At 49.0% G+C, this 23,576-nt stretch overlaps 1 protein-coding gene across 1 annotated transcript in view; it reads left to right on the top strand.

Moving 5' to 3' along the window:
• Nucleotides 1-23,576, top strand: part of Fbxw8 (F-box and WD repeat domain containing 8) — an 86,963-nt gene that overhangs the window by 42,125 nt on the left and 21,262 nt on the right. Inside the window, exons 6-7 of the mRNA XM_051176519.1 lie at nucleotides 12,647-12,843; nucleotides 15,498-15,704. Coding sequence (XP_051032476.1) covers nucleotides 12,647-12,843; nucleotides 15,498-15,704 — 404 coding nt within the window. The remainder of the gene's footprint in view (nucleotides 1-12,646; nucleotides 12,844-15,497; nucleotides 15,705-23,576) is intronic.

The raw sequence follows: 23,576 nt of genomic DNA, 5'->3' as shown, positions 1-23,576 counted from the left end.
TTTTCTGGCCCTTAGGGAGAAGAGCTGGGCACCATGCCTGTCGTGTGTGCTGGGGCCTCAGCAGAGGCCATGCAGGGGGATCGCTGAGGAGGCCTGTGTTTGATGAGCTCTGTCTTTTATTGTCTAGTGCAATAGTGACCCAGTCTTGGAAGTGAGCTGGTATTTGAGAGCTGAGAGTAAATCAAAGTACATTGTCCGGAGTCAGTCCAGACGTTCATTGCCAGTGAATGGGTGACAGTGTTGCCCAACAGGACCCCACTGTCCCCAGCTGCAGTGCCACACAGTCCACCACTCTTTGTACGTCTCCCTAACTGGCTTTGAACTGGAAGGGGCACCCTGCTTAGGAATGGTGGGGTGCAGGGTCTGGCTTACCCCCAGATGGCAGCATGCAGACCTGTTCTGCTCCTACTGTGTCCTTTCTAGTGTAGACGCTTTTTAAAGTATTAACAGAGGGAGATCATGGGCAGTTCCCTGCAGAAGCCAACAAACAGTTCAGGAAACCATTGAAGCAAACCCATTGGACGTCCTTGCTTGTCGAATTCTGAGACCTGCTGAATTCAGCCTCTCAACCAATAAGGCTCATTGGCCCTTCAGGGTAGGAGAGAACCATCTGCCCTGTCAGAATTTTGTTAATGAATATATCATTCAAGGTAAATACAAAAGTGTTTCTTGATTACAACAACAAGCCTGCAAATGGATAGCCTGGGGCTTTGCTGTCTCTCCTGCTGCTGGCCTGTGTAGGATGTTGGCTTTCTCATTGAGGAGGGAGGGAGCTAAGTGTAGCACCTGAAACAGTTTGCCAGTAACCATCATGCTATCGATTGTGTGCATAGACCACAGGGAGGCTGTCCGCAGTGGTCTTTGGTCTGCCACACTATGAGGAGTGCACTGTCTTCATGCGGCCACCTGTGTGGTGTGGTTTTGCTTTGTCACCAGCTGAGGACTTGAGCGGTGTGTGGACTTAGTTTGCAGTAGCTTTCTGCCTTGGCAGTGAATGTGAGGCTTCACGGGCCTGTGCATTGCAGTCTGTCTGTCCTGCTGAGTCCTGGTGTGGAAATCTCTTTCCAAGGTTGCTAACTGGACGTTGTGCTAGCTTTGGGAGGGGTGGGGCGAGGCCTGCCCTCTGCAAGAGGCAGCATGTGCTTAGAGCCCTTAAAACTGAGGATGGATGGGCTGGTTGGTAAAGTCCTTGTCTGCTGTCTCTGGAGGGTCCGCCATAGCTCGCTGCCCTGCTCCTTTTCGGTAACTGCCCAGGTTAACTTTGGGCACTTGGCATGGCAGTGATGCCTAAGTGCTCACACTTGTAGTGTCACTGTTTATCCTGCAGCATCCCTGACTGGTTCTCCTTGTCCTCATCCTTACTGTGAGCCCCACGAGCACAGATCCAAGAGTTGGTGAGGACAGCATCTTGAGTCTCAGGAGACTAGTTTAGAGATGGTGAGCAGCCGTCCCTGTGAGCGCTTCCAGTGCTGGGATTGGTGGTCCTGTGTGAGCTTGTTCCAGGTGAAGTGCCGAGAATGACATGTAAACATGCTCCCTGCCATCTTACTTGAAGTGGATGAAGAAATGGGTGAAGGCAAGTTGCACTCCTGAGCAGTGTGCTGCCTGAGTAGGGTGAGATGTCCCCCCTTCGGGGTGGGAGCACTGCTGGAAGCCTCGGGGAACAAACTGGGGACAGTGGGTCAGATGCTGCCATTCCTGTCCCAGCAAAGCTTTCTTGTGAGAGACCTTGAGCTAAGGCTTTCTAGAAATTTGATCTGTATACCCCAGTTGGTAAGTTAGTCTCCTAATATGCCTCTGTGTTAAAAGGCCCCCAGGAGGAGGACCCGTAGGACAGCCGCTCCCTCAGCATGACAGTCAGCTTTTCCCTGACTACAGAAGAGACAACCGGTGATCGGGATGATGCTGTCTCTCTGAAGGCTGTCTCCGCCGCGCCACTGCTAGTGCAAGGAGTGGGACCATGACACCCTTAGTGCAGAACTCTTCCCTTGTCGTTACCGTGTGCCTGAGAATGTCTGAGTGTGGAGTGTGACACTGGACTCCTGGGTCTGCTTCAGGGTTACTGCAGCCAGTTGATTGATAGACTGTCCACCTAAATGCCCCTGGAGTTGGTAGCTTTGTGGATTCAAAACCAGAAAGATGGGCAACAGTTTGTTCGTGGAGATGAGCATGTTTGCTGGGGCTTTTGGGAGGATTTGAAACAGGGACCCTTCCAGTCTCCAGAGTAGTTAGCATCTTTAACCATGGAAATGTCCTGAGGCCCAGAGGGCAGACTTGCTGTGTGTAAAGGAGTCCCTTAACACTGGCTCGGGGCCTAGTGCCAAGGCAGCAGCCGTGGCAGGACTCTGACTAGAGAGCTTTAAAATGTGCGTTTGTGTTTCCAGGAGTCTCAAGGAAAACGGTCTCTGTCTTTGGATGCTGAGGCTGAGTGGAACTCTGGGGTCTGCATCTGAGGAGCTTCCAGTGGTTCCCAAGGCTCTTGTGTTCACCTTGCTGTGCACTCTGTCTATGCCAAGGGCCAGGGATGATTCTCAGGGATCCAGGAGCTCTGGAAAGTAAACCTGGAGTCTTGGCCTCAGTGTTTGAGATGTTGAATCCCCCAGGGCAGCTGAGACACTTTGAAGTGACTGGAAAACAATGAACTGGTCTCTCTTGAACACAGGGGCTGTTAATGTGCTGTTTCAGGGGGTAAGTGCTGGCCACTGCTTACCAGGGCTGGCTTCACTGCTGTTAACACGGTTTCCAGTGTGCGGCATGACCTCAGGGAGCATGGGGAAGGGGACTAGGCCAGGGGAATGAACTGTTTGTTCCCAAACATGCCTTGTGACAGCAGAGCATGATTTTATTTCCAGGGAAGATAAATTTTACATGAGAGAATTGAATTTCCTTTTTAGTACTCACACTTTTAGTTGTGGTTCTAGTCTAGACCCTGTGTGTTTGTAGATGGAGCGGATTCTTTTGTAGAAGCAGCATGTGTGTGGTTGCCTGGGTTTTCACTCAGAAAGCCGGCCAGTGGCCCCAGTGCATGAAGGTGGTGGCACAGACTGGGGTGGCACAGAAGAAATAGAGCAGCACTTGGGGTCTGCATGGCTGGAAGCCCCGAGAGCTGAGCTGGTGAGCATGCAGTGAATGAGGGCTTCCTCCCGACCGGAGAGAAGATGACAGCCAGCACAGTCCCCAAGGTCTGGAGTGGAGCAGGAGGGATCAGTGTGGGGTGCATGGTCCCCAGTGCAGAGCAAGGGGGCTGGGTGGCTAGAGAGGTGTGTGCACATGTGCTTAGTTGCTAACGTGATAATCTAGAGTCAGCTGAGAGAAAACCCCAAGTTGAACTGTTTAGAGGCCTTCAGGCCTGTGTGTGTGTGTGTGTGTGTGTGTGTGTGGTGGTTATCTTGATAGTTAACTGACACAGGAGCGCCCAGCTCATAGTGGGCAGCACCATACCTTGGGCAGATAATCCTAGGCTGTATGAAAAAAGCTAGCTGAGCACAACCGATCGAACCAGTAAACAGTGTCCTCATGGTTCCTGCTTGCAAGTGAAGAGCATGCCTTAACGATGGGCCGTAAGCTGCAAGCTGCAGCCAAGCCTTCCTGAGTTGCAGCAGCAAAGATGGAGCTAGCACAGTGTGGTGGTCGTAGCTGGAGATGGCTTGAGCCCTGCTGCAGTGAGGAGTGGCCGGCCGAGGAACACGGGCAATAAGGACAAAGTTGGGAAGCTGTGAAGACATCACATACAGAGAACGCAAGAGCTAGCTTAATGGTGTCCCGTTAGTCAGATCTGACCAGTTTAAGCATCAAACATGTGTAAGGACTGCGATAGATCATGACCCACTGACTAAAGCAGGGATCCACAAGACGCTGTGGCAGGATTAGAGGACTAAAAAGGGAAAGTGAGAAAATCCTTCAGCTCGTAAAGATAGAAAGGAGGGTGGAGTAGAAAATCACTAATTGGTGACTAATAACTAGATGAGGAGAAAAGATAGTTTATGCTAAAACTAATAGATAAGAATGAGACTAGATCAGCCTGTTCTATAGTCTCAGAGTACCCTCAGAAAACATAATTAAACGGGAGAAGACTGAGCTTGGCAGTCTGCCTTGGCGTTGACAGTCAGTCTTCACGTATGGCTCAGGCTGACATAGTTACCACATGTACGATGGTCCAGCAAGACCAGCACAGTGCAGCTGTGACCTGCTGGCCCCACCTCGTCATGAAGCAGTAAAGGGCAAACCCAAATGGAGGGTCTTTCCCTGAAATGCCCGCCCTTCTCAGGGGGTCAGAGTCGTGGAGAGCTAGGACAGTCTCTCAGGGCCGTTCTAGACAGCCTCTCACAGCCGTTCTAGACCAAAGGACAGTCTCATCCCATCCCACTGTGTGCTGTGTTTTGTTTTCCTCTTGGACCCGGGTCAGACCCGGGGGTCTTGTGCTGCTGAACACACACTTTGTTGAACTGCATCCTGTCCTCCAGGCTTGCAGAGAGGACAGCCAAGTACTGAGGCACCCGGCTGGGGTCTTATAAAGGATGTGGTTAGATACTGGCAGAGGCATGACAGTGGGAAACAGGGCTTCTTGAGACCCTGTGACTTTGAAATGGTTTCAGAATAGTAAGAATAAAACTTGTCTCTGCTTAAGATTGTGCATTTAGAATTGGATTTATCCTTCCAGGTTTTTCTTTTAATCTGTGTTTATGCTCATACGTGTGTGTGTGTGTGTGTGTGTGTGTGTGTGTGTGTGCGCGCGCGAGTGTGCGCGTGTGCATGCATGTGTGCGCGCGCGTGCACATGCGTAGTATCTGTTAATGTCATCCTGCTTATGTGGCAAGTACTCTACACACTGAGCTTTCTCTCCAGCTGTTCTGTTACAAGGAACTGTAAAACTGGATAAAATATGTTAGGCTGTGGGTTTCTAACATTGTCATCCTTTAAAGAATAAAGGTGAGGCCTAAAGTTACCTTAGCATACGGGCAAGAGACAGCACAGAACAAGGCAAGGGAAATGAACATGTGGGTGCCAGACAGCTACAAGAGCTCCAGGATGCATGGTGGACAAAACCTGCCCAGTGCAGTTACAGGACACAAAGATACTTTTATTCTTTTAACAATCTCTTTAAGAATGAGTGAGTTTTCTCATAACAGCAGTGCATGGGGCGGGGGCATGGTTAGAACATATTTAGAAGCTTGGGGAGGGCTATTACAAAGTACCTTAGCAGAAAAGACATTTTTCTGTTTACTTAAGAGCATCTGTGGGAACCATGTGCCCAATCCATCACTAATCATGCCTGGCATTGGCTCTTAGAAACCAGGTCATGCTGGCTCAGTGCTGCACAGAGCTTCGAGAGGCTGTAGAAGATGAGAATTAGAAGCAGAAGGAAAAGAAGTAAAAACACCCATAAATAATTTGCTGAATGGCCGGCCCTCAGCAGGTCAGGTACTGAAGTGGAGGCGTGGAGTCTGCAAAGTGCTGAACAGACACAAATACACATGGGAACTTTATCAGAGGGACAAAGCCTAATTCTTCATTTTATTTTTCTCTTTCTGCTGTTCCTACCCTGTTCTTTCTCTATTCTGTTCTTCTACCCTGATGTTCTCCTTGTCCATCTTCCCGATGTTCTCCTTGTCCATCTTCCCGATGTTCTCCTGGTCCATCTCCCCCATGTTCTCCTTGTCCATCTTTTCCCATGTTTCCTGTCCATATCTTTCATTCTACCTCTCTTATTTTTCTCTTATTCCTTTCATACCTACAAAGACAAAAAATTTTATGAAGGAAAAAAATTACTTCACAACCACAAGTTACATATTCTTAAGAAACAATTTAAAATCTTTACACAGGAAGAAATCACACTATGATCACAAAGTACATGTTTTTCTTAGAAGTCCACAAGTAATTTAACATTTTTCTTTATATTAATTTTTCCCACCATAACAGGTTCACCCCAGAGCACTGATTCTTTTATAATTGAGAGTTTGAAACAAGCCAAGTATATTTCACTTAGTTCCCTTGTATTGGCAGACAGCTGATGGCAGTTACAAAGAAAGGATCAATATTTTATTGATGGGAGATGTCATTCTGTAAATATGTTTCTTTTATTGGTTACTGAATAAAGCACTATTGGCAAATAGGAAGGCAAGATAGGCAGGACTAGGAGACAAGGAGGATTCTGGGAGATGTAGTAGAGATTCAAGATGTAGAGATTTGAGAAAGTAGAGATCTGAACCCTCTCTCTGCTAAGGTAAGACCATGTGGAAACATTTAGATTAATAGAGATGGGTTAATATTTAAGACAGAGCTAGCCAATAAGAACACTAGGAACAGGCCAACAGCTTTATATCTAATACAGCGTCTCTGTGTGTTATTTGGGGCTGATGCGGCTGTGGGACTAGGCTGGTGGAAAAACTGCTGGTAACGTTTTATTATCTCAAAGGGTAATCTTACAAAAGTTCTTAAAGGATCACAAATCTAAACGTTTATTCATAAAAACAAGTCATTTCTACTCTTAAGTCCTCAGAGTACACACCCACTCATCAACAATTTTTTAATTAAATCATACCAGGCAGCCGAGGGCAGAAATGGGTACAAGAAATTAATGATCATCTTTGTCACCAACCCGTCTTTAGCAAGAAGGGCACGTCAGCTGGTGATAGCCGGGCGGTCGCTCTTCTTGTTCCTTGACCTCAGCGAGTCCCTTGCTCAGCTATTAAAAGTGTGCCTTTCTAAACTTTAAATTCTTCCCCAAGATTTTCTGTGTCAGAGCCAAACAAAACATTTTACCTAAACTTACTAACAATCTACATGTCTAAATTCTAAGGTGTTGATTGAATCATTAATCTGCTCCAGCAGCAGTATTTGGAAAATGATTGTAAGTACCATAACACTGCTCAGTAAGGGGCTGTAAACCCCCTTAGAGTTAACCTACAATGGATAGATTATTAGGGGTGTGGTTACTGTGAGGGCTGTGAGCAGAACTATGTTAAATAACAGCATGAGGTCCTGGGGTCACTGGTCCTCCAGGCCCTGCTTCTCCAAGGCTCACCCATCATGATTCTGCTAACTGCTAGGCTGTTTCTCCATTGGTTCCAAAGCTGCTTGCTGTTCCTCTCACATCACACGTGCCTCCCACCCCCAGTAATTCATGTATAAAATCTATATCATGAATACACAAAAAAATCAGTTGTATTCAAGTTAGCAGCAAACAATTAGAAACTGATTTTGCATTAAAATGAGAGGGAGGGAGAGAGGGTGGGAGGGAGTTTCTAATTTAGTTTTACCTGCCAGAATTAAATATCCTCTACAAAATGGTGATGATTATGCTTGGGGGCAAAAAAATCTCACACTAGTCAGATCATCATAAGATGTGTAACAGGTGTGTATGTGTTTTTTTACATAGCATTACAGGTGGAGAGAATTTAAGCATTATGAAAGTGTATGACAGGATAGAAGTACTGGTTTCTTTTAGGTGTCATTGTTAAACTGTGACTGTCCCCCAGCACCTCAGCCAGCCTTCCCGTCAAGCACCTGAAGTTCTTCTGGATGCCTTGTCTCTGTTCACCTTGGTGACATGGCAGGAAAGCGGTGGCTAGCATCAGGCTTTGCAAAAGTGATGCCTCAGTGACATCCTGTGCCTTCTTAAGGTCTCCCTGCGGTATAGTGGCACTCACACATGCCATGAACCCAGCACTGGGGAAGTGGACACAGGTGGATCGCTGGGGCTCACTGGTCAGCCAGAGACCTCTTCACACAAGGGGGAGGGGGAGCGCAACCGACCCAGACCATAAACTTTGTCGTCGTCTCAGACATGATGGGTGTCTGCAGTCTGAATTCAGTGTGGTATGTGCAGTTAATGAAGACACACGTGTTTATGTTTAGTGAGTGCTGTGGGTGCATTTTAAATCTCTGTTAAAAATGCTCTTCCCCGTATTATAGCATCCCTCTGTGTCCTTCTTAACTGATTGTAGGAAAGCATTTATTTCCATAGTGGGAATGGAGCATGCCAGCTGTCTGTATAAATAGCCGGCTCATTCCGTGTCTCTGAACACAGCTAATTGATCCTGTCTGTTTAGCTGTCATGGTGCTGAGCCTGAGCTTCAGGTGTTAATCGTGTGAGCTCACGAGGCTTGAGCTCACAGTGGACGTGTCCTCAAAGGGAAGGCTCCGAAAGCACAATCAGACGTGGTAGTGGAAGGGTCCGGTGCATGGCTGTCTAAACTAACCTCTTTTAAACTGTAAGTGCATGGAGCAGATCAGAGGGGAGGGGCAATGCCAGTGTGTTTCCAAAACCAGTTCAGTGGTTATTTACCTTTCAAGCAATTAACGTAATTGCCATTGTGCTGAGAAGTAATTGGGGAAGTTCTGCCCTGAGCTCTTACGGCCCCACCGGGACAGTTTTAGTTGGGACTTATTTTTTTGATGGAAGCCTAATTGCAGTTTTGGCTTTGTGCACACAAACAGAAGCAGCTAATTGTTTAGGCAAATAGCAGATTAATTTAAATATGCATCCCTAATAAAACAAAAATGGTATCCATTATGGTCCTTGTTCCCATGCCGAGGAATATAAATATTGTGCGCAAGCACCATTAGGCGGAGTTCTTAAGGACTGTCGTTGCGATTGCACAGTGGTAACACTTCCCAGATACGAGCAATCTTTACAAAAGCTAGCATAAATCAGCTTAGACTCATTTAGATCCCATTTCTACTATGTGCAGTTTCATTACCACACTCTGCTGGCCTCCTTTGGGAGGTGGAGGGACGTGCCGCACACTGGCATGGGTGCCCATCCACAGCTGCTCAGCAGCCTTTATGTCTCCTCCAAAGCCTGGCCCTCGTCACTCATGTCACTGCTAATGACTTCCTGGTCTAGGGAAAGTGCTGAGTGCCTCTAGCCTGGCTGCTCATCAAGGTGGAGGGCACTGAGCAGCAAGCCAGCAGTGCTGCCATGCCCCGCCCCGCCTGCCTAGGGGACTTTGGCCTTCACTCACTGTCTTCTCTCAGATGAGCGTTGGAAGACACAGTGTCTTTCTTTGTCTGCACCCTTTTTGAATTTCTGCCGTGTAAACCAGCTTTGCTGTTGCCCCAGCACTACCTGGAGCTCAGCATGTCTGCAGGTGTGAAAGGTGCCGGGGATGGTTGCCTGCTTCCTTTGTGACACTCTTGTGGGGCCTGGGCTCCGCCTCTCAGAGCTTGGGGCTGCTGCAGGAAATGGTGACACTTTCATAAGTCACCAGGTAGCTGCCAGGAACCTACTCTTGCGATTGCTGAGTGATTTTCTTGTTTTACCTTAGCAGGGGGGGAAGTGGAGGGCAACTTCTCCAAGCTTCCACACTCATAAGATCTATTCCAAACCAGGAGGCCGTAGGCAGGCTGGCTCTACTTGAGTGATCAGACCAGGGTTGAGACCTGTTCGTGGCCCAGGGTTCACATTTTGCTCCATGCTTGGAGTAGAAGCCCTTGTTGGATGGAGCTGGCTCCCGTAGAGAAAGCTGGATTGTGGAGACAGAGAGGAGGAAACGGTTGTAGAGATGAGAGTTGAGAGCTGTGGCATGTACAAGTGGCCTCATCCTCAGTATTGTCTGGGTTGCTGGTTCTGATCCCTTGTCAACTTGTCCTGGTGAGCATGGACTAACTCAACTCAGTGCCCAGAAAGATGAGCTGCCAGGGTGTGTGTGTGGGGGTGGGTAAGTGGGGGGGTATGTGTGTGTGGGTGTGTGTGTGTGTGTGGTGTGTGAGTATGTGGTGTGGGGGGGGTGTGCATGTATGTGTGTGTGTGGTATGTGTGAAAGGGTGTGTGGTGTGTGTGTGGTGTGAACTGAACATAGTTTATAGCTTCCTTTCTGTTGCTGGGATAAACCCTGACCGGAACTTAGGGAAGAGGAAAGAGTTTATTTGGGTTACACTTCCCAGTCCCAGTCCATCACTGAAGAAGGGTAGGGCAGGAGCTGAAGCAGAGACTGTGGAGGATGCTGCTTGCTTGCTTGCTCGCTCGCCTACCCCTCACCTCCCAGAGGCACGTGGCTGGGAGTGGTGCCTCTTGTTATGTCAATTAGCAATCAAAACCGCCCCCCATCGTGCAGCCCCTGAGTTGGTACTCACTTCTCAGGTGACTCTAGGCTGCATCAAGTTGACAGTTACGTCTTCAGAGGCCCACGAGTGAGATGCTTTGTAGATGCCACCAGAATTCTGCTGCATGCAGTCAGGGATTTCTGTTTTAAAACCGTCCTAGCACAACTCCTGATGCAGCCCGGGGAGGGGCACAGAAAGCCCTGGCTCAGTGTGACTTTATTGGCTTTGCTTTTCTTCTAACCCCTGCTGTGCATGGGCGTTATCATAGCGGAGGGTTCACTTTTCAAGCCTCTGCAGTTCTCAGGTTGAGAAGTACTGGGTGGAACTGTGTTTAGTCAGGTGTCTGTCCATCCCTTCCCTCGGCTCTCCCCTCCTTTAGAGATGCGGGGAGTGGGAGGACCTTGTGCACACTGAGGGACTGCTCTGTCACAGAGCTGCCCAGTGGCTTCCCTGTGTTCTAGCCAAAGCCTCTGGGTGTCTAATGTTGTTGAGGGTGGTGTTGGCGATTACACAGGGAAACAGCTCTCTTTCTTGCTTCCATCACGCTCTAAGATACTGGCCCACCTGCTCCTGTAGAGACAAAAGTGTGTGATGGCCATAGTACAGAGATCGGGAGGAGAAAGAGGCTGTGTGGCTGTGAAGTCCTTGTACCTGGTTGGATGAGTAGTGTCACTTGAAGCCCTATGTATGGTGAGCTAAGCGTGGAGAATTTCATATAGTAGGGCAGCAAAGAAATCAAGATGGAAGAAACACATAATCAAAACCCAGATCCATGGAAAGATTATAAAACGGTGTCTGTAAGTAAGTAGTGGAGCTAGAGGGTTGGTGCAGTGGTTAAGACCACTTGCTGTTCTTGCAGAGTCTTTCCGAACACCCACTGGGAAGCTCACAGACACCTGTAACTCCACCTTCAGGTAGCTGTCTGAGGCCTCTGGCCTCATGGGCAGCTCCACTCATGTGACACACATGGACACAAATGCACTTCCATAACTGAAAGCAAGATAGGTCTAAAACTGCAAGTAGTATTGTATTTAGAAAACAAGACCAAATATATACTACCTACAAGAAATCCACTTTATGTGTCTATGTATTTAGAGACAAGTTATTGCTCATCCTGGCCTTGCTGTGTTTCTCAGCCTACTCAAACTGTCAGTCTGCTGCCTCATCCTTCCATAAGCCAAGGCTACAGGTGTGTTCCGCCACTTTAAAATATAGATGGGGGAAGCTAGTTTTAATAAGAATGGAAGCAAAGCCAGGGTGCTGGGTGATTGGCAAGTAACTTCAGAGCAGAGACTTCAACCAGGGACAAAGAGGGGCATTACTTGTGAGAAAGGGACAATTCATTCAAGAGGACACTAAATGCTTGCACACCAGAATTTGTGTTAGGGGACTGCAGTGACGCCAGTGCTTTGACAAGGGTTGGCCAGCCTCGTTGTACACATAGAAATACAACTGAAGGAAGGGGCTGTTAATGGTGGCAGTGTGGCAGGTGCTCGGAGAGAGTGGCCATTCTGGTAGAGGAGCCCTGAGTGTCTGAGGCAGCTTGGAGCGTGATGTTGTGCTGAGCTGTGCTTGCTGTGTGTTTATGTTTACTACATCCACTTAAAGGATACCAGCCAAATCCGCCCTTGCTAAGAATGAAAACGCCGCTGTCTGTAGACAGGCGCCACGTGTGCTCAGGGTGCTCTGTGCTAAACGCTCCCACCCCAGGCAGAACATGGTGACACGTGTTTTAGTCGTCACCGAGCCCGGTCGTCTCACAGTGCTCTCACGGTGGCCCAGCCACTTGGAGCTTCCTCTGTTCCACCTCTGGGGGATGGAGGGTTGGGGGGATGGGGGATGGGGGACTGCTCTTCCAGGACAGAGAGCACAGTGAGAGGGGGCTAGTGATGTGGAGTGCCCAGAGGCTCTGCAGGCGGCATTTCTCACTGTGTGATGCCTCAGAGCAAACTCTGGTAGGGAGGGCAGGATGCTGGTTCTTACTTAATGAGTATGCTTTCTGTAGCGCGTCTCCCTCTGAGGCAGAAGAGAGAGTTTACCAAAGTATATGGCAGGGACCATGTCACGGAGCCTTTTGTGACCTGCCTGTCCTCCATTTGATCATTGTTCTTAGAAAAGTGTACAGCTCATGTTTAAGCCTTTCCCTAGAGTCCTGTCGCTGTTTGTGACTACCAGCTGCGGGCCACCTGAAGGGCTTGCAGCACCTAAGTCTGTGTGAGCAGGATGGTACTTCAGCAAGAGCCTGAATCTGAGGCATTTCCAATGTAGAGCTGAAGTGTGGTGTGCCAGGAAGAAAGAAGACAATGGACTGCGTGATGTCACTGTTGGGAGCTAGGACTGGCTTTATGGACAAGCCACGGAGGGAACCGTCCGCACTGTCTGCGGAGGGCCTCCCATGATCTGCCCAGTAGTCCTGTGTGGTGGGTACTGCTGTCTCCATGTTAGGAGGCTGGTGAGGCGTGGCACACTCAAGTCCTGCAGCTAGGAAGCAGTGCGACAGAGTGAAACAAATGTCATCTCCACATGAAAACTGACTGCGTGCTTATTCCGTGCCTGTGTGTACTGGGTTCACAGTTGCTGTCTGCATTGCTCTTCCTAGGGGTTCTTAACATCTGGGACCTGAGGACCGGGAAGTTCCCTATCCATCGTTTTGAGCATGATGCAAGAATCCAGGCCCTTGCACTCAGCCGGGAAAAGGCCATAGTCGCCACTGCTTCCGCTTTTGATGTTGTGATGATGTACCCTAACGAGGAGGGGCGATGGCGTATAGCTTCGGAATTCGAGGTTCAGAAACTGGTGAGTTCTAGTGTGTGTGTTAGCTTGCATTCTGAGGCTCCCTGGGTCTGATAAAACAGACAGCAATGATGTCTGGGGCTTCTGCTCATAAAACTCCCAACAGCCCACTGAAGTGGGCAATAGAATTTCCTTCATTTCCAAGAAGTCAGGGTGGCTCAGAGTGGTGGGTTGACCTGCCTCTAGTTTCTGAGCTAAGAAGTTGTGACTCACATCCAAGTGTGTGGGGTTGAGGCTAAAGCTTAATGGTAGAACATTTACTTAGTATGATTGAGGCCAGGGTTCCAGCCCTACCGCTCCTAGCCCCACTTCTAAGACAAAACAACACAGCAGTATATGCAAACATGGAGCTGGTTCAGGGCCGGAGTCTGTTCTTACCATGGTCCCAGCCTCCTTCCCTCTAGCACAGCACAGCACAGACTCATCCCAGGAGCCTCAGCTTCATTTCTGGCCTGACACCTAAGTGAACAGCATCGGTGCATTGTAGTCTGGAAGGAATCATTCACCCCACATTGTTGCCTCGTCTAGAACAGCTTTTGAGTGAAGTCAATGGAGGTCAGTGTGGATCAGGAGCTGGGCTGTGGGATGCTCTTGAAGCTGAGCCAGCTCAGAGCTTCACACAGGGCTCTGACAAGTTCAACTGTCTGTGAATCTTCTTCACCAGGCAGAGACTGTTTGGTGGTAAGGCAGTATTTGTCTGTCTGCCGAATTTGGATTTAATTTGAGCACATTTCATTTTGGCATTGGCCAGAGGAGCAGAAGAGCCATCCTTGAACAAGGACTGATGGCGACTTGGAACCAGCTCCTCCCTCCCTGTCCCTGTGGGAATCTTAGGTTTGAATAGCAAGCACCTAGCATCACTGCTTTACCTCTCTGAGCTGCATGCTGCTGCAGATGAGCTCCATGGTGCTCCTACAGGCTTCCTCTAACATGACCTGCCATCCCAGGGCCTACAGAGACACCTGGAGTGCAGGGCTCAGTTGTGCAAGCTGATCACCCCCATGAAGTGTAAATCCTGCCTTGGCAGTAGGTGTCATCCTGGGGCCCACTGGAAGCTTTTGAGGTCTTTTATGCCTTCCAGGGAAGGGCAGCCACTGCCAGTCTGAGCCTCTTGGTCTGCTGGAAATCCAACCAGAAGATGAAGTCAAATGGCTGCCGAAAAGATGTCTGTTTAAAAAAAAAAAAAACCAAAAAACAAACAAACAAACAAAAAAAAAAAAAAAACTAAGAAATGATTTGTCTTTAGTGAGAGGATATGTCAACTCTGAGCATTATTTTCCAGTGCCAAGTTGCCACAGTATTCACTGGGCATCTCTGCACCAGGCACCCCGCCCATGGAGCCGGACCATCTTTGTTCCCTAGCTGTGCTTCCTGAGTAACAGTGGCAATGTTCCCAGGTCTGCAGTCTTAGCTTGGAGCAGCTGGCCTTTGTGATGGACATGAAGCCCAAGATGCTGGGCTGCCTCGGCGCAGTTTGGGCCCAGGATTAGCATAGGCACCGGATGTTTGCTTGTGCTCAGCTCCCCAAGGTGGCCTGCAGGGCTTTTGGCTGCCTCTGGCATATTGTCAGGGTGATGCTGTCCTTTACACCCTGGGTTTTTATAATTCCACAGTGGACTCACCCTCAGCATCCACACTCTGTGACTACTGAGCAGGAGTGCCTGATGCAGACTGCTCTGGGGAGATGTGGGGCATCCTACAGGGAGATCTCCCCCCTGTGCAGTCAGAGAAGACACCCACAAGAGTGTGTTCTGTCTGCACTGGCCTCTCTCCTCAGATGGAACATGGCACAGGGTAACCAGTGCCTGACAGGCAGAGAGGAGAGAGCTAGGAACACAGTTTGAATCCTCTCGTGATACCTTTCTACTTAATCATCTTTTTCAGAATGTTTTTCTTCGTTTGGAACTGGGGGAGTTTTACTTTTTCACTCTCTGGTAAAATAACAAAACAAACAATAGCTCTAGACACTGCTGTGTTCAGGATTTAAAAGATCCAGTGAAACTAACAGCTGGAAATGCCTTTCCATCCCACAGCCTGCTTCCGACCTTGAAGACAGCCATTGTGACCAGACCTACCCACGCCTGAGCCAAGTGCATTAAAGCTGCACCCATCTGCCAGAATTTTGTGGGTAGCCTGCTGGGAATACGCTCCCTTGTGTCACCCCCCCCCCCAGTTCTTCTCCACAGCAATCCCACTGGATCACAGGTTTTCTCCTGTGGTTGTATGGCATTTGCTGTGTGGCTGTGTCATGTCTGCATGGTGACAGACTGCAGGAATCTATAAGCACTGCTAGAGGGACTCCTGGTGAGCTTGGCGCTGTGTTGGTCATTCGGGAGTAGGAGTTGGACTGAATTATGTCCCCTGCTCACCTCCAGCTCTGTAACCTCTAACCTCTGACTTCCCGATCCTCGTGGGGCGACAGGTGCAAAATGATGTCTCCATGGACTTACCTTTGTGGCTTTCCTTCTCAGAGTGCATTGTGCTTCCGCTGTTACAGGTGTCTTTTCATCTGGGCAGGAGCCATGTTCATCCCCTGTAAATGATCCCTGTGCCCAACTGTTTCTGTGAGATGGGCCTCTTCCCTGATGTACAGGGCAAATTCCTTTCTTGACGAGTCAAGATGACTGTGGGTAACTAAACAGCTCCTCTCTTTGCAGGTTGACTACCTGGAAATAGTCCCGAATACTGGAAGGTACCCCGTGGCAATAGCCACAGCTGGGGACCTGGTGTACCTGCTGAAGGCCGAGGACTCAGCCAGAACCCTCCATTATGTCTACGGCCAGCCTGCCACATGTCTGGATGTCTCAGCCACCCAAGCTGCCTTTGGGGTGAAGAGTCTGGGATGGGTGTATGAAGGGAACAAGGTATGGAAGCAGTGGCTCAAACATTAGCAAGAAAGAACATGGATTTAATTTTCTTAAAGTAGCTGGAAAATTAAGCTCATCTTGGTTTGGTTTAGTTACTTGAAATAGGGTCTCTCATGTTCTTGGCTGGCCTTGAACCCGCTATGTAGCCTCCTGCCCCATCTCCTCCCGAGTGCTCAGATTAGCAGTGTGCACCTGGCGCTGTGTTAATACTCTGGATACTCTTTTGTTTTCAACTGGTCAGGGCAGTGTATTAGCATGGCAGAAAAACCCAAGCAAGTAAGTGGAACATGAGATGAAGAGTAGCTCCTTCACTACACATGGTTGATTATTAGTGATTTCCAGAGTCTATGCAGAAGAATCTAGCATACATAGACACATCTGTCGACAAGGGGCAGTTCTTTGCAGACGTGGGGTCATGGTATGTGCCCTATTCTGTGCCTAGCATTTACTCAGCAAGTGTGCCTCAAACAGTGTTTTGTGTCTCATGTCCCAGCTCTGCCCTAGAGTTCCAGTGTGTGATTAGAGCTCGTAGGCTATGTAGCCAATGCTCTCATTAGTGTACATGTATGTAGGCCACTCTCACTGTTTGGGTTACCTTAGAGAACCCTACACCACACACTGCAACTTGCAGAGACCCCTGTGCAGTCTGTCTGTAGGATATGCAATCAACGTGTAGGTGGTCATTGCTAAACCACCTTCTAAGGCAGAGCTGGTGAGATGGCCAAGCAAGTAAAGACGCTTGCTACAGGAGCCTGATGACCCAAGTTCCATCCCTGGAAGGAAAAGAGCCAACTCCACAAAACTATCCTCCGACCTCCACCCATGTAGCATGGCATGTGTCCCATGCACACGTGCACAGTAATGTAATAAAATTAGGAAATAAGATGAAAATTTTGCATCATAGTTTCTATTGTCATTAGCTGCACGAAAGTGCCTGACGATGTGTGTGAGCCAGATGGAAGAAAGTCTTTTTGTTAACTCTTGGGTGACGGCTGTGTTTTATCACTGCAGGTTTTTAGCATCCCGATTGCAGGCCAAGTCCTCAGTCCTACAGCTGGTTTACAGAACTCACCCCTCTCGGGTGGGAATGGGGGAGATGCGTGGATTTCGTTTGACTTTAGGTTCCTTCTGGTTTGCTGCTCTCGACCCCAGTGGCAGTCAGGGTCTCCCTGGGAAGAAACACCCGAGCTGAGTCAAGGGCTCCTTTCCTACACAGCAGTGGTATGAATTGCAGAGGCAGGCTCTGTGCATAAGCTGCCCAGCCCTGTCCCCTATGATCCGGTTGCCTAGACCTCCTTCTGTCTTTCTCTCTTAAAAATTATTAACTTATATTTTATTTGCGTGAGGCATTTATCTCTGTGTATTTCTGTCCACCGCATGCATGCCATGTGCCCTTAGTGGTCAGAGAACTGGAGTTACATGCAGGTGGGTTTGAGCTATCATTGGAGCTGGGACCTGACCCTGGGTCCTCTGCAAGAGCAGCCAGTGCTCTTAGCCGCTGGTGTCAGTCTCTCCAGCCCCGCCTGTTCCCTTTTGTAGATGGTTGCTGCAGTAGCTGTTAAGCTTCAGCTCCGCTGAGGTGTACTTGGTTCACCTTAACCCTGGTGTATTTCCTCTTGTCCGCTGCTCACACTTGGACCCCAGGCTCCAGTGGAGTTTATACTAGTCATTTCCCCATGTATTTGAGCTGTGCCGTCAAGTAGGATTCATAGGGTTCATAGGTGCTGCTGTTTGGGACAGTGTGGTGCTCCAGAACTGAAGCGTCCTGGCTTCCACTTCCACACATAGGAAGTGGCAGCTAAGCCCCTCTGGAAGGCAGCAGTTTGTGCTGGCTCAGCCCCTCCCCCGTTGCCAGCTGGGAAGCCCTTGTCGAGGACGCCAGAGTGACTTCTCCCAGAGGGGGCACCGGCTTCTTCTCTTGTTTCCTTCTCCCCTCTGGAAGGGCTCTGCTTCCCAGAGCAAGGACTTGATTGGTTGTTCAGGTTGTCGGTTTGTCAGTGTAGTTACCTTGATTGTTTTTATGTTCTCAGTGAAGTCAGTGGTGGACTTTAACACTCGGCTGTTTGAAGTCTGGGTATTTTTAACGGTTCTCTCTTTGAGCACCTAGGACTTCGCTTGCTAGTAAGCATGGGCTCTGTCACTGAGCCTCACCCTCAGCTCGGCTCCTCCTTTATGCTGTGTTACTAACAGGGCATTGATGCCCTCTATTCATAGGATTCCCAACCCAGGAAAAGCACTGATTTTAACAACCAGCTGAATAAGACATTAATTTTTTAAAAATTCTTGCTTAAACATGCCCTGCTCTGCAAATTACTCATTAATTAGTTTTTGTTGCTCTTTTAAAATGAATCATAAAGGGTGTGTTGACCACAGGTGAGTTGCTAAGCCCCTCGATTCACATTCTGACAGGAGCAGTCAGTCATGCAGAGGTTCTGTGAGTGCCTCATTAATGCACAGATACTTTAGCTTGGAGATGTTTCTCCATCATGGATGCCACCCACTTGGGGAGAGAGACAGGGACGAAGCAACCTGTTGGCCCTGTGCTTTAGTTTTATGGAGCATCTTCTCATCTTCACCGTGTCTTCTTCCTCGGAACAACTGGGTGTTAATCACAGTTGCCCTGGTACGTGTCGGTTAAGCCATGCCATGGAGGTTCAGTGACTGTTTGCTTGTGAACACTGTCATTTGGCCATGTGCATTCAGCTTGGCAGTGCAAGCCACTGTGCCATTTATTAGGTTGCTGTGAGCTTCCTAGCAGCAGGTCTGCCTGGAGCTGTGCACACGTGGGGCGTGGGGCGGGGAGCTGCTTGCGTCCATGCCTCTGGCCTCTATAGCTGGAACTCAGATGAGATGCAGTTTGGTTGGGACCATAACTCTCTGTAGTCCGTAGGCGCGTCCAGGGGTGCTGTTTCTGTCACTAGACAATGTCCTTGTACCATATGCTGACCACACTGGTGTTTTATAGGCACCATGGCTGTGTGAGCGTTGAATAATAGTGTTTCCGTGTCCGTCCTCTGTCCACTCAGCAAGCCAGCCAGCCTGTCATGTGGTCGTCATGGATACTCACCACATCATTGTGTCTCTGGCATCTCTCTACACTGGGCCATCAAGGGACTGAACTCTGTTAATGAGCCATTTACAAAGATTATCTATCTATCTGCCTGAGCTTGGGAGCAGGGCTGTCCTGTGAGGCCCATGCTGGAAGGGCCTGAGAGAGTCAGTGCTCTGCACAGCTAACTCCCGTGGGACTCTATTCCCAGGCTTCATTTGGTGGTCAGGCCTAGTGGCCAGACAGACTTTCCCAGCATTTCCCTTGACTATAAACATGTACTTTATATTTTATCCTTTGCCTCAGAAGTCAGATCTTTAACATTTTTATGTGGATGAATGTTTTGCTTGCGTGCATATTGTGTACTATGAGTGTACAGTGCCTGCAGAGGTCAGAAGAGGGTGTTGGACCTCTGGGACTGGAGTCACGGATGGTTGAGAACCACCATGTGGGTGCTGGGAACTGAACCCAGGTCCTTGGCAAGAGCAGCCAGTGGCTCCGAACAGCTGAGCCACTGCTCCACCCCCCCAACCACCATTTGGTTTTTGGAGCCAAATTTGTGTTGCCCATTTTCTCGTGTATCCTTCTGAGGTGGGCCATGTGCTTCCAAGCAGAACACCACCCCTCCCTCTTTAAAGTGTGGATGGAGCTGGATGGAATGGTGCATACCTTTAGTCCTAGCACTCTGGAGGCAGAGGCAGGCAGATCTGAGTTCGGGGCCCGCCTGATCAGGAAGTGCAGGCCAGTAAATGGTAGACCTCTACATTACTGTTTTGCATCTTGTTTTTGCCTGGAGAGTAGTCTGTTGAGGTAATTTTGTAAGGCACATCATAGAGCTCACTGTCAGTTTTTGTAACTTTCTAGCATAGCTGATGGGTGGCCTTACCCATGCAGCCCGCCACTCTTGAGATGTGGCCTTTATCAGCCCCTGTAGGTGAGCCCCTCCTTTAGGACTTGCTGGGTCAAAGCAGTGTGCTCCTTCGTGACATTGACAGCACTGCTCTGTACTGAGGGTGTCCCACTTGCTCTATAATAGAGCTCTCTCTCTCTCTCTCTCTCTCTCTCTCTCTGTGTGTGTGTGTGTGTGTGTGTGTGTGTGTGTGTGTATGTATGTCATAGTTCTGAATTCATCAGTCCTGCTTTGCTTTCTGTGGCCATGTATAATAGCCCACTACCTTTATTAATCCCTTTGCTGCCTAGTTCAGATGGTGCTGGAGGCAGAGGTGCCGTGGGCGGAGCACCATGCTGCCGATGAGTCTCAGACCTCATAAAGGGAGCTGGAGCCGCACTTAGTGCTCTTAGCATCGTTCTATGTATCTGGACATATTTCCCAATTTAGTTCTGAAGCACTTGGCATTTGATGGCAGATCGTATTAAGAGGCACATGCCGTGCATTCTAATCAGGGCGAGGGGTGAAGTCATCGCAGGCTAGAATGTGCTGGGCAAGGAGGCTGGCTTGGGCTGCAGTAGCTTATATCATGCTAGAAAATAATTGCTCAAGTCTCTGAGCTAATGACTTCCCCCGTGCAGCCAGGAAGAGACATGGGATTAGTTGTCTGCATTGGCCACAAGGTGAGCTGTCTGTCTGGAGCCTTGGGGGTCAAAGTGTGACTGCAGATGGGCACACTCGGCCACATCTTGCCAGAGCAGAGAGCCAACTTCTCTTTTGATGAGGTTTCCACTTCTGAGAATTGAGACTTGATAAGTCACATGGCAGGACAAATAAGTGAAAATTTGAAAGTGTATAAAATGTGTTCCTATTCTACCCAAAACTTTGTTTTGTTTTGTTTTGTTTTCCGTATTTGATTTTCTTGTTGGGGAGTTGATAGCTAGCTAACTCATGGAGGCTAGTTTTCTGCAAGGAAGAAGGCCCAGCATTGTTACATTCTGTCATATGAGTGAGCCAGTTGCACGGGGCCGGCTGTTGAGGGTCTGATGGGTCCTGGGGAGAGATGAATCAACCATGTTTCTCCCTTAGGCCTCTCGACCTGTGTTCCATAATAGCGCCCAGCGATGCAGAGGTGTTTTCTCTGGAGGAGGTGGATACACTGAGCCAGGGAATTTCCAGAGTGATGACAGTCTCAAAGATGAGTGGATGGGAAATGGACATTCAAGGTTGTTTTGGGCAGGTTTTAGTGTTAAAATAATGCCGATAACTGATCTCATTGTTATTATCGATAATGAAAGATAATGGAACCTTGAAGTGTTGCCACAGAGCCCCAGTCACCCCACTCAACTCAGGCCTCTGAAGCCTCAGAATGGAGCATCCCTAATGCCCTGCAGTGTGGAGGGTTCTGTGGAAGATGTTTCTTGTTACTTTGCAAGGATCCCTGGTGGGTTTAGGATCCCTGGCTCCTAGAAGGGTGAAATGACATAGTAGAAGGTTTATACAGGTTTATACAGGGAACAGTGACTTTTGCCAGGGTGTGAAGCAGGGTTTTTGGAGTCAGATAAACTTCAGACAAGTTTCTTGCCTTGATTTTCCGATTGAGAAATTGGAGTCATGTTTAGCACATGGCTGGTGTTCCTGAGTCCTGTATCATTGGAGTGAAGTTGGAGTTGTGTAGGCTGAGACAGCAGGCCTGTGGAAGGGAGCCCCAGTGACTCATGGGAAGTATGGGAGCACAGCTCAGCTTCTTTTCCTGGGACTGTTTTTGCAAGAGGGGGCCTTTCAGAAGAAGGGGCCGTGTGGAACTAATGTAAAGAGCTAATATGGCGCCGAGTCACTGTAGAGACGTGTGGCAGGGCTGGGCCACGCCTCAGAGATCTTCTCTCTGCACACTGTTGCGTAGTGTTGGATGCCACTGACATTTGTGACATAAACTGATTGTTGAAGAAAGTCATCAGTATTCTGAAGACATTGAACAAATTTATAAAGCATTTTATTGAAGTATATGATGTCCTTCTTATTAGGCTTTTGGATTAAGATTGGATTTTTATTTATGGTTTGATTTCCCCCCCCCCCAGTGGGTTCCCTGATTGTATGTAGAATTCCTGTTCTGGTTCACCATCCCACACACATGGGAGGCTGTGAACTTGGACTTGACTGTTGCGATTATTTCCTCGCACAGATGGGGATGGCTCTGATTTCTTTGTGCCAGATGAGTCTCGGGGTAAATATTGCCCAGACAGCAGCTAGGTTTGTTAGTGTTAAAAATCAGCATGTTTTTCAGCGAGGCAGGATCTGGAGGGGCCTGGTGGAAATGTTTGCCTCTTTCCAGGAGTGAACCCAGTTCTGTGGGGTGAGCTGGATGGGCCCACATAGTCCAGACAGTTGAGACTGATGGCTTAGCAGTGGCAGTGGCAGAGCAAGGACAGCACATGGCCTACGCGGGCTCAGTCTCTGACTACTCTAGTGTTTACTGTATCCAGATAACGCACAGCAGTTACAGTAGAGGACTTGAGCTTTTCACCAGCACTTACAAGACTATATTAACATAGCCCACACTTCCATCTTCTGTAAGGCCCTGGGTTAGAGAGTGGGGTTAGCGCTAACATCAGTTACTGAGTTGTGCAAGTACTAATGGACGCCAAGCTACTCCTCACAACATTCCCTCAGCATTGCAGGATGGATTCTCTTGCAGCTAGGCAGAGGGAAATTCTAGCTCAGCTTACACTTGAGCAGTCACTTGCCAAATTAAGGGAATCAGGCAGCGTGATAAGGTTTGCTGAGTATTAAACTGCAGCTGCAAGTCCTCTGAGGGCCCTCTATCCAAGGCAGCCCTGCTGTGACCATTCCCCTCCAGTTCAAGGATAGTGCAGTGATAGGGGTCAGCTCACTGTACCTAACCCCAGTTCCACACACAGGTTTCTTCGGGTCTGTCAGTGCCTAGGCTAGGGCACAGCCCCGCTTCTGTCCCTGAAGTGAGCTGTGGGCTCCACTCCCTGTTAACTGCGGTTGGAAACTCCTGTGCCTTGTTCACAGGAGATTTTGAAATGCACATTGAAAAGCCTCCAGAGCTAGATCCTCGTACCCCACTCCCACTCCGAACCCCTGCTGTCCCTGGCATATCCACACATACACACCCGTACCTCCTACCTTTATCCATGTTCCTGTACTCCCTGTCACACACACACCCTTGTTCTCCATGGTGCGCATGCACGTAAACACACAATCACACCTGTACCACATGCACGCGCGCGTGCATGCACACGCACATGTACACACGCACGCATGCGCACACTCACGCACACACACACACGCACACACTCCCTGGTACACGCACATACACCAGGTGTATTTCCAGTTTTATCAGGAAAATGGCCAGTGCCAAGCATGGTGGTGGGTGAGGCCTTGCTGCCCGCCTGTAGCCTGCATTTCAAAGCCCTCAGAAATCAGACCTTAGCTTCTGCCCACACCTGCATTCTGAGTCCCTCTACACAGCCCAGAGGTGTCACCCAGTTGAATATGATGTCCCTTCCTGTCCCCTCAGAGGAAAAACCCTCAGTGTCACCCCTGCTGTTCCTGTCCTGACCTCAGCACGTGAGCCTGAAGCTCACATTCAACCCTGCTGCTGCACAGTTAGGTGCAGAGGCCCTGACGTGTCCGGAGTCAGCACCACACAGAAGGCTCTGGTTATTCTGCTGACCCAGCCCCCTTCAGTGGCCCTTTGTTCCACTTATCTGCCCTCTGAACCTCTGGAACAGAAGTCAGGCTAGTCAGGAGAAAGGGCAATCAGGTAAATGCCCGAGTTTCCTAGTCTGAAGGCCATAGAGAGCGCTAATCACCAGCCCTTCATCTGTCACCTTCCCATTTAAGACACTGTTGCCGTTTTACTTTAAGAATTGGTGTCCTGGTACGTAGCTTTGGTTTCTCCCTC

Source organism: Phodopus roborovskii, unplaced genomic scaffold (genome assembly GCF_943737965.1).
Source record: "Phodopus roborovskii unplaced genomic scaffold, PHOROB, whole genome shotgun sequence".
Lineage (NCBI taxonomy): Eukaryota > Metazoa > Chordata > Mammalia > Rodentia > Cricetidae > Phodopus > Phodopus roborovskii.
Note: the sequence above shows the minus strand (reverse complement) of the source record. Positions and strands in the feature narration are given on the sequence as shown.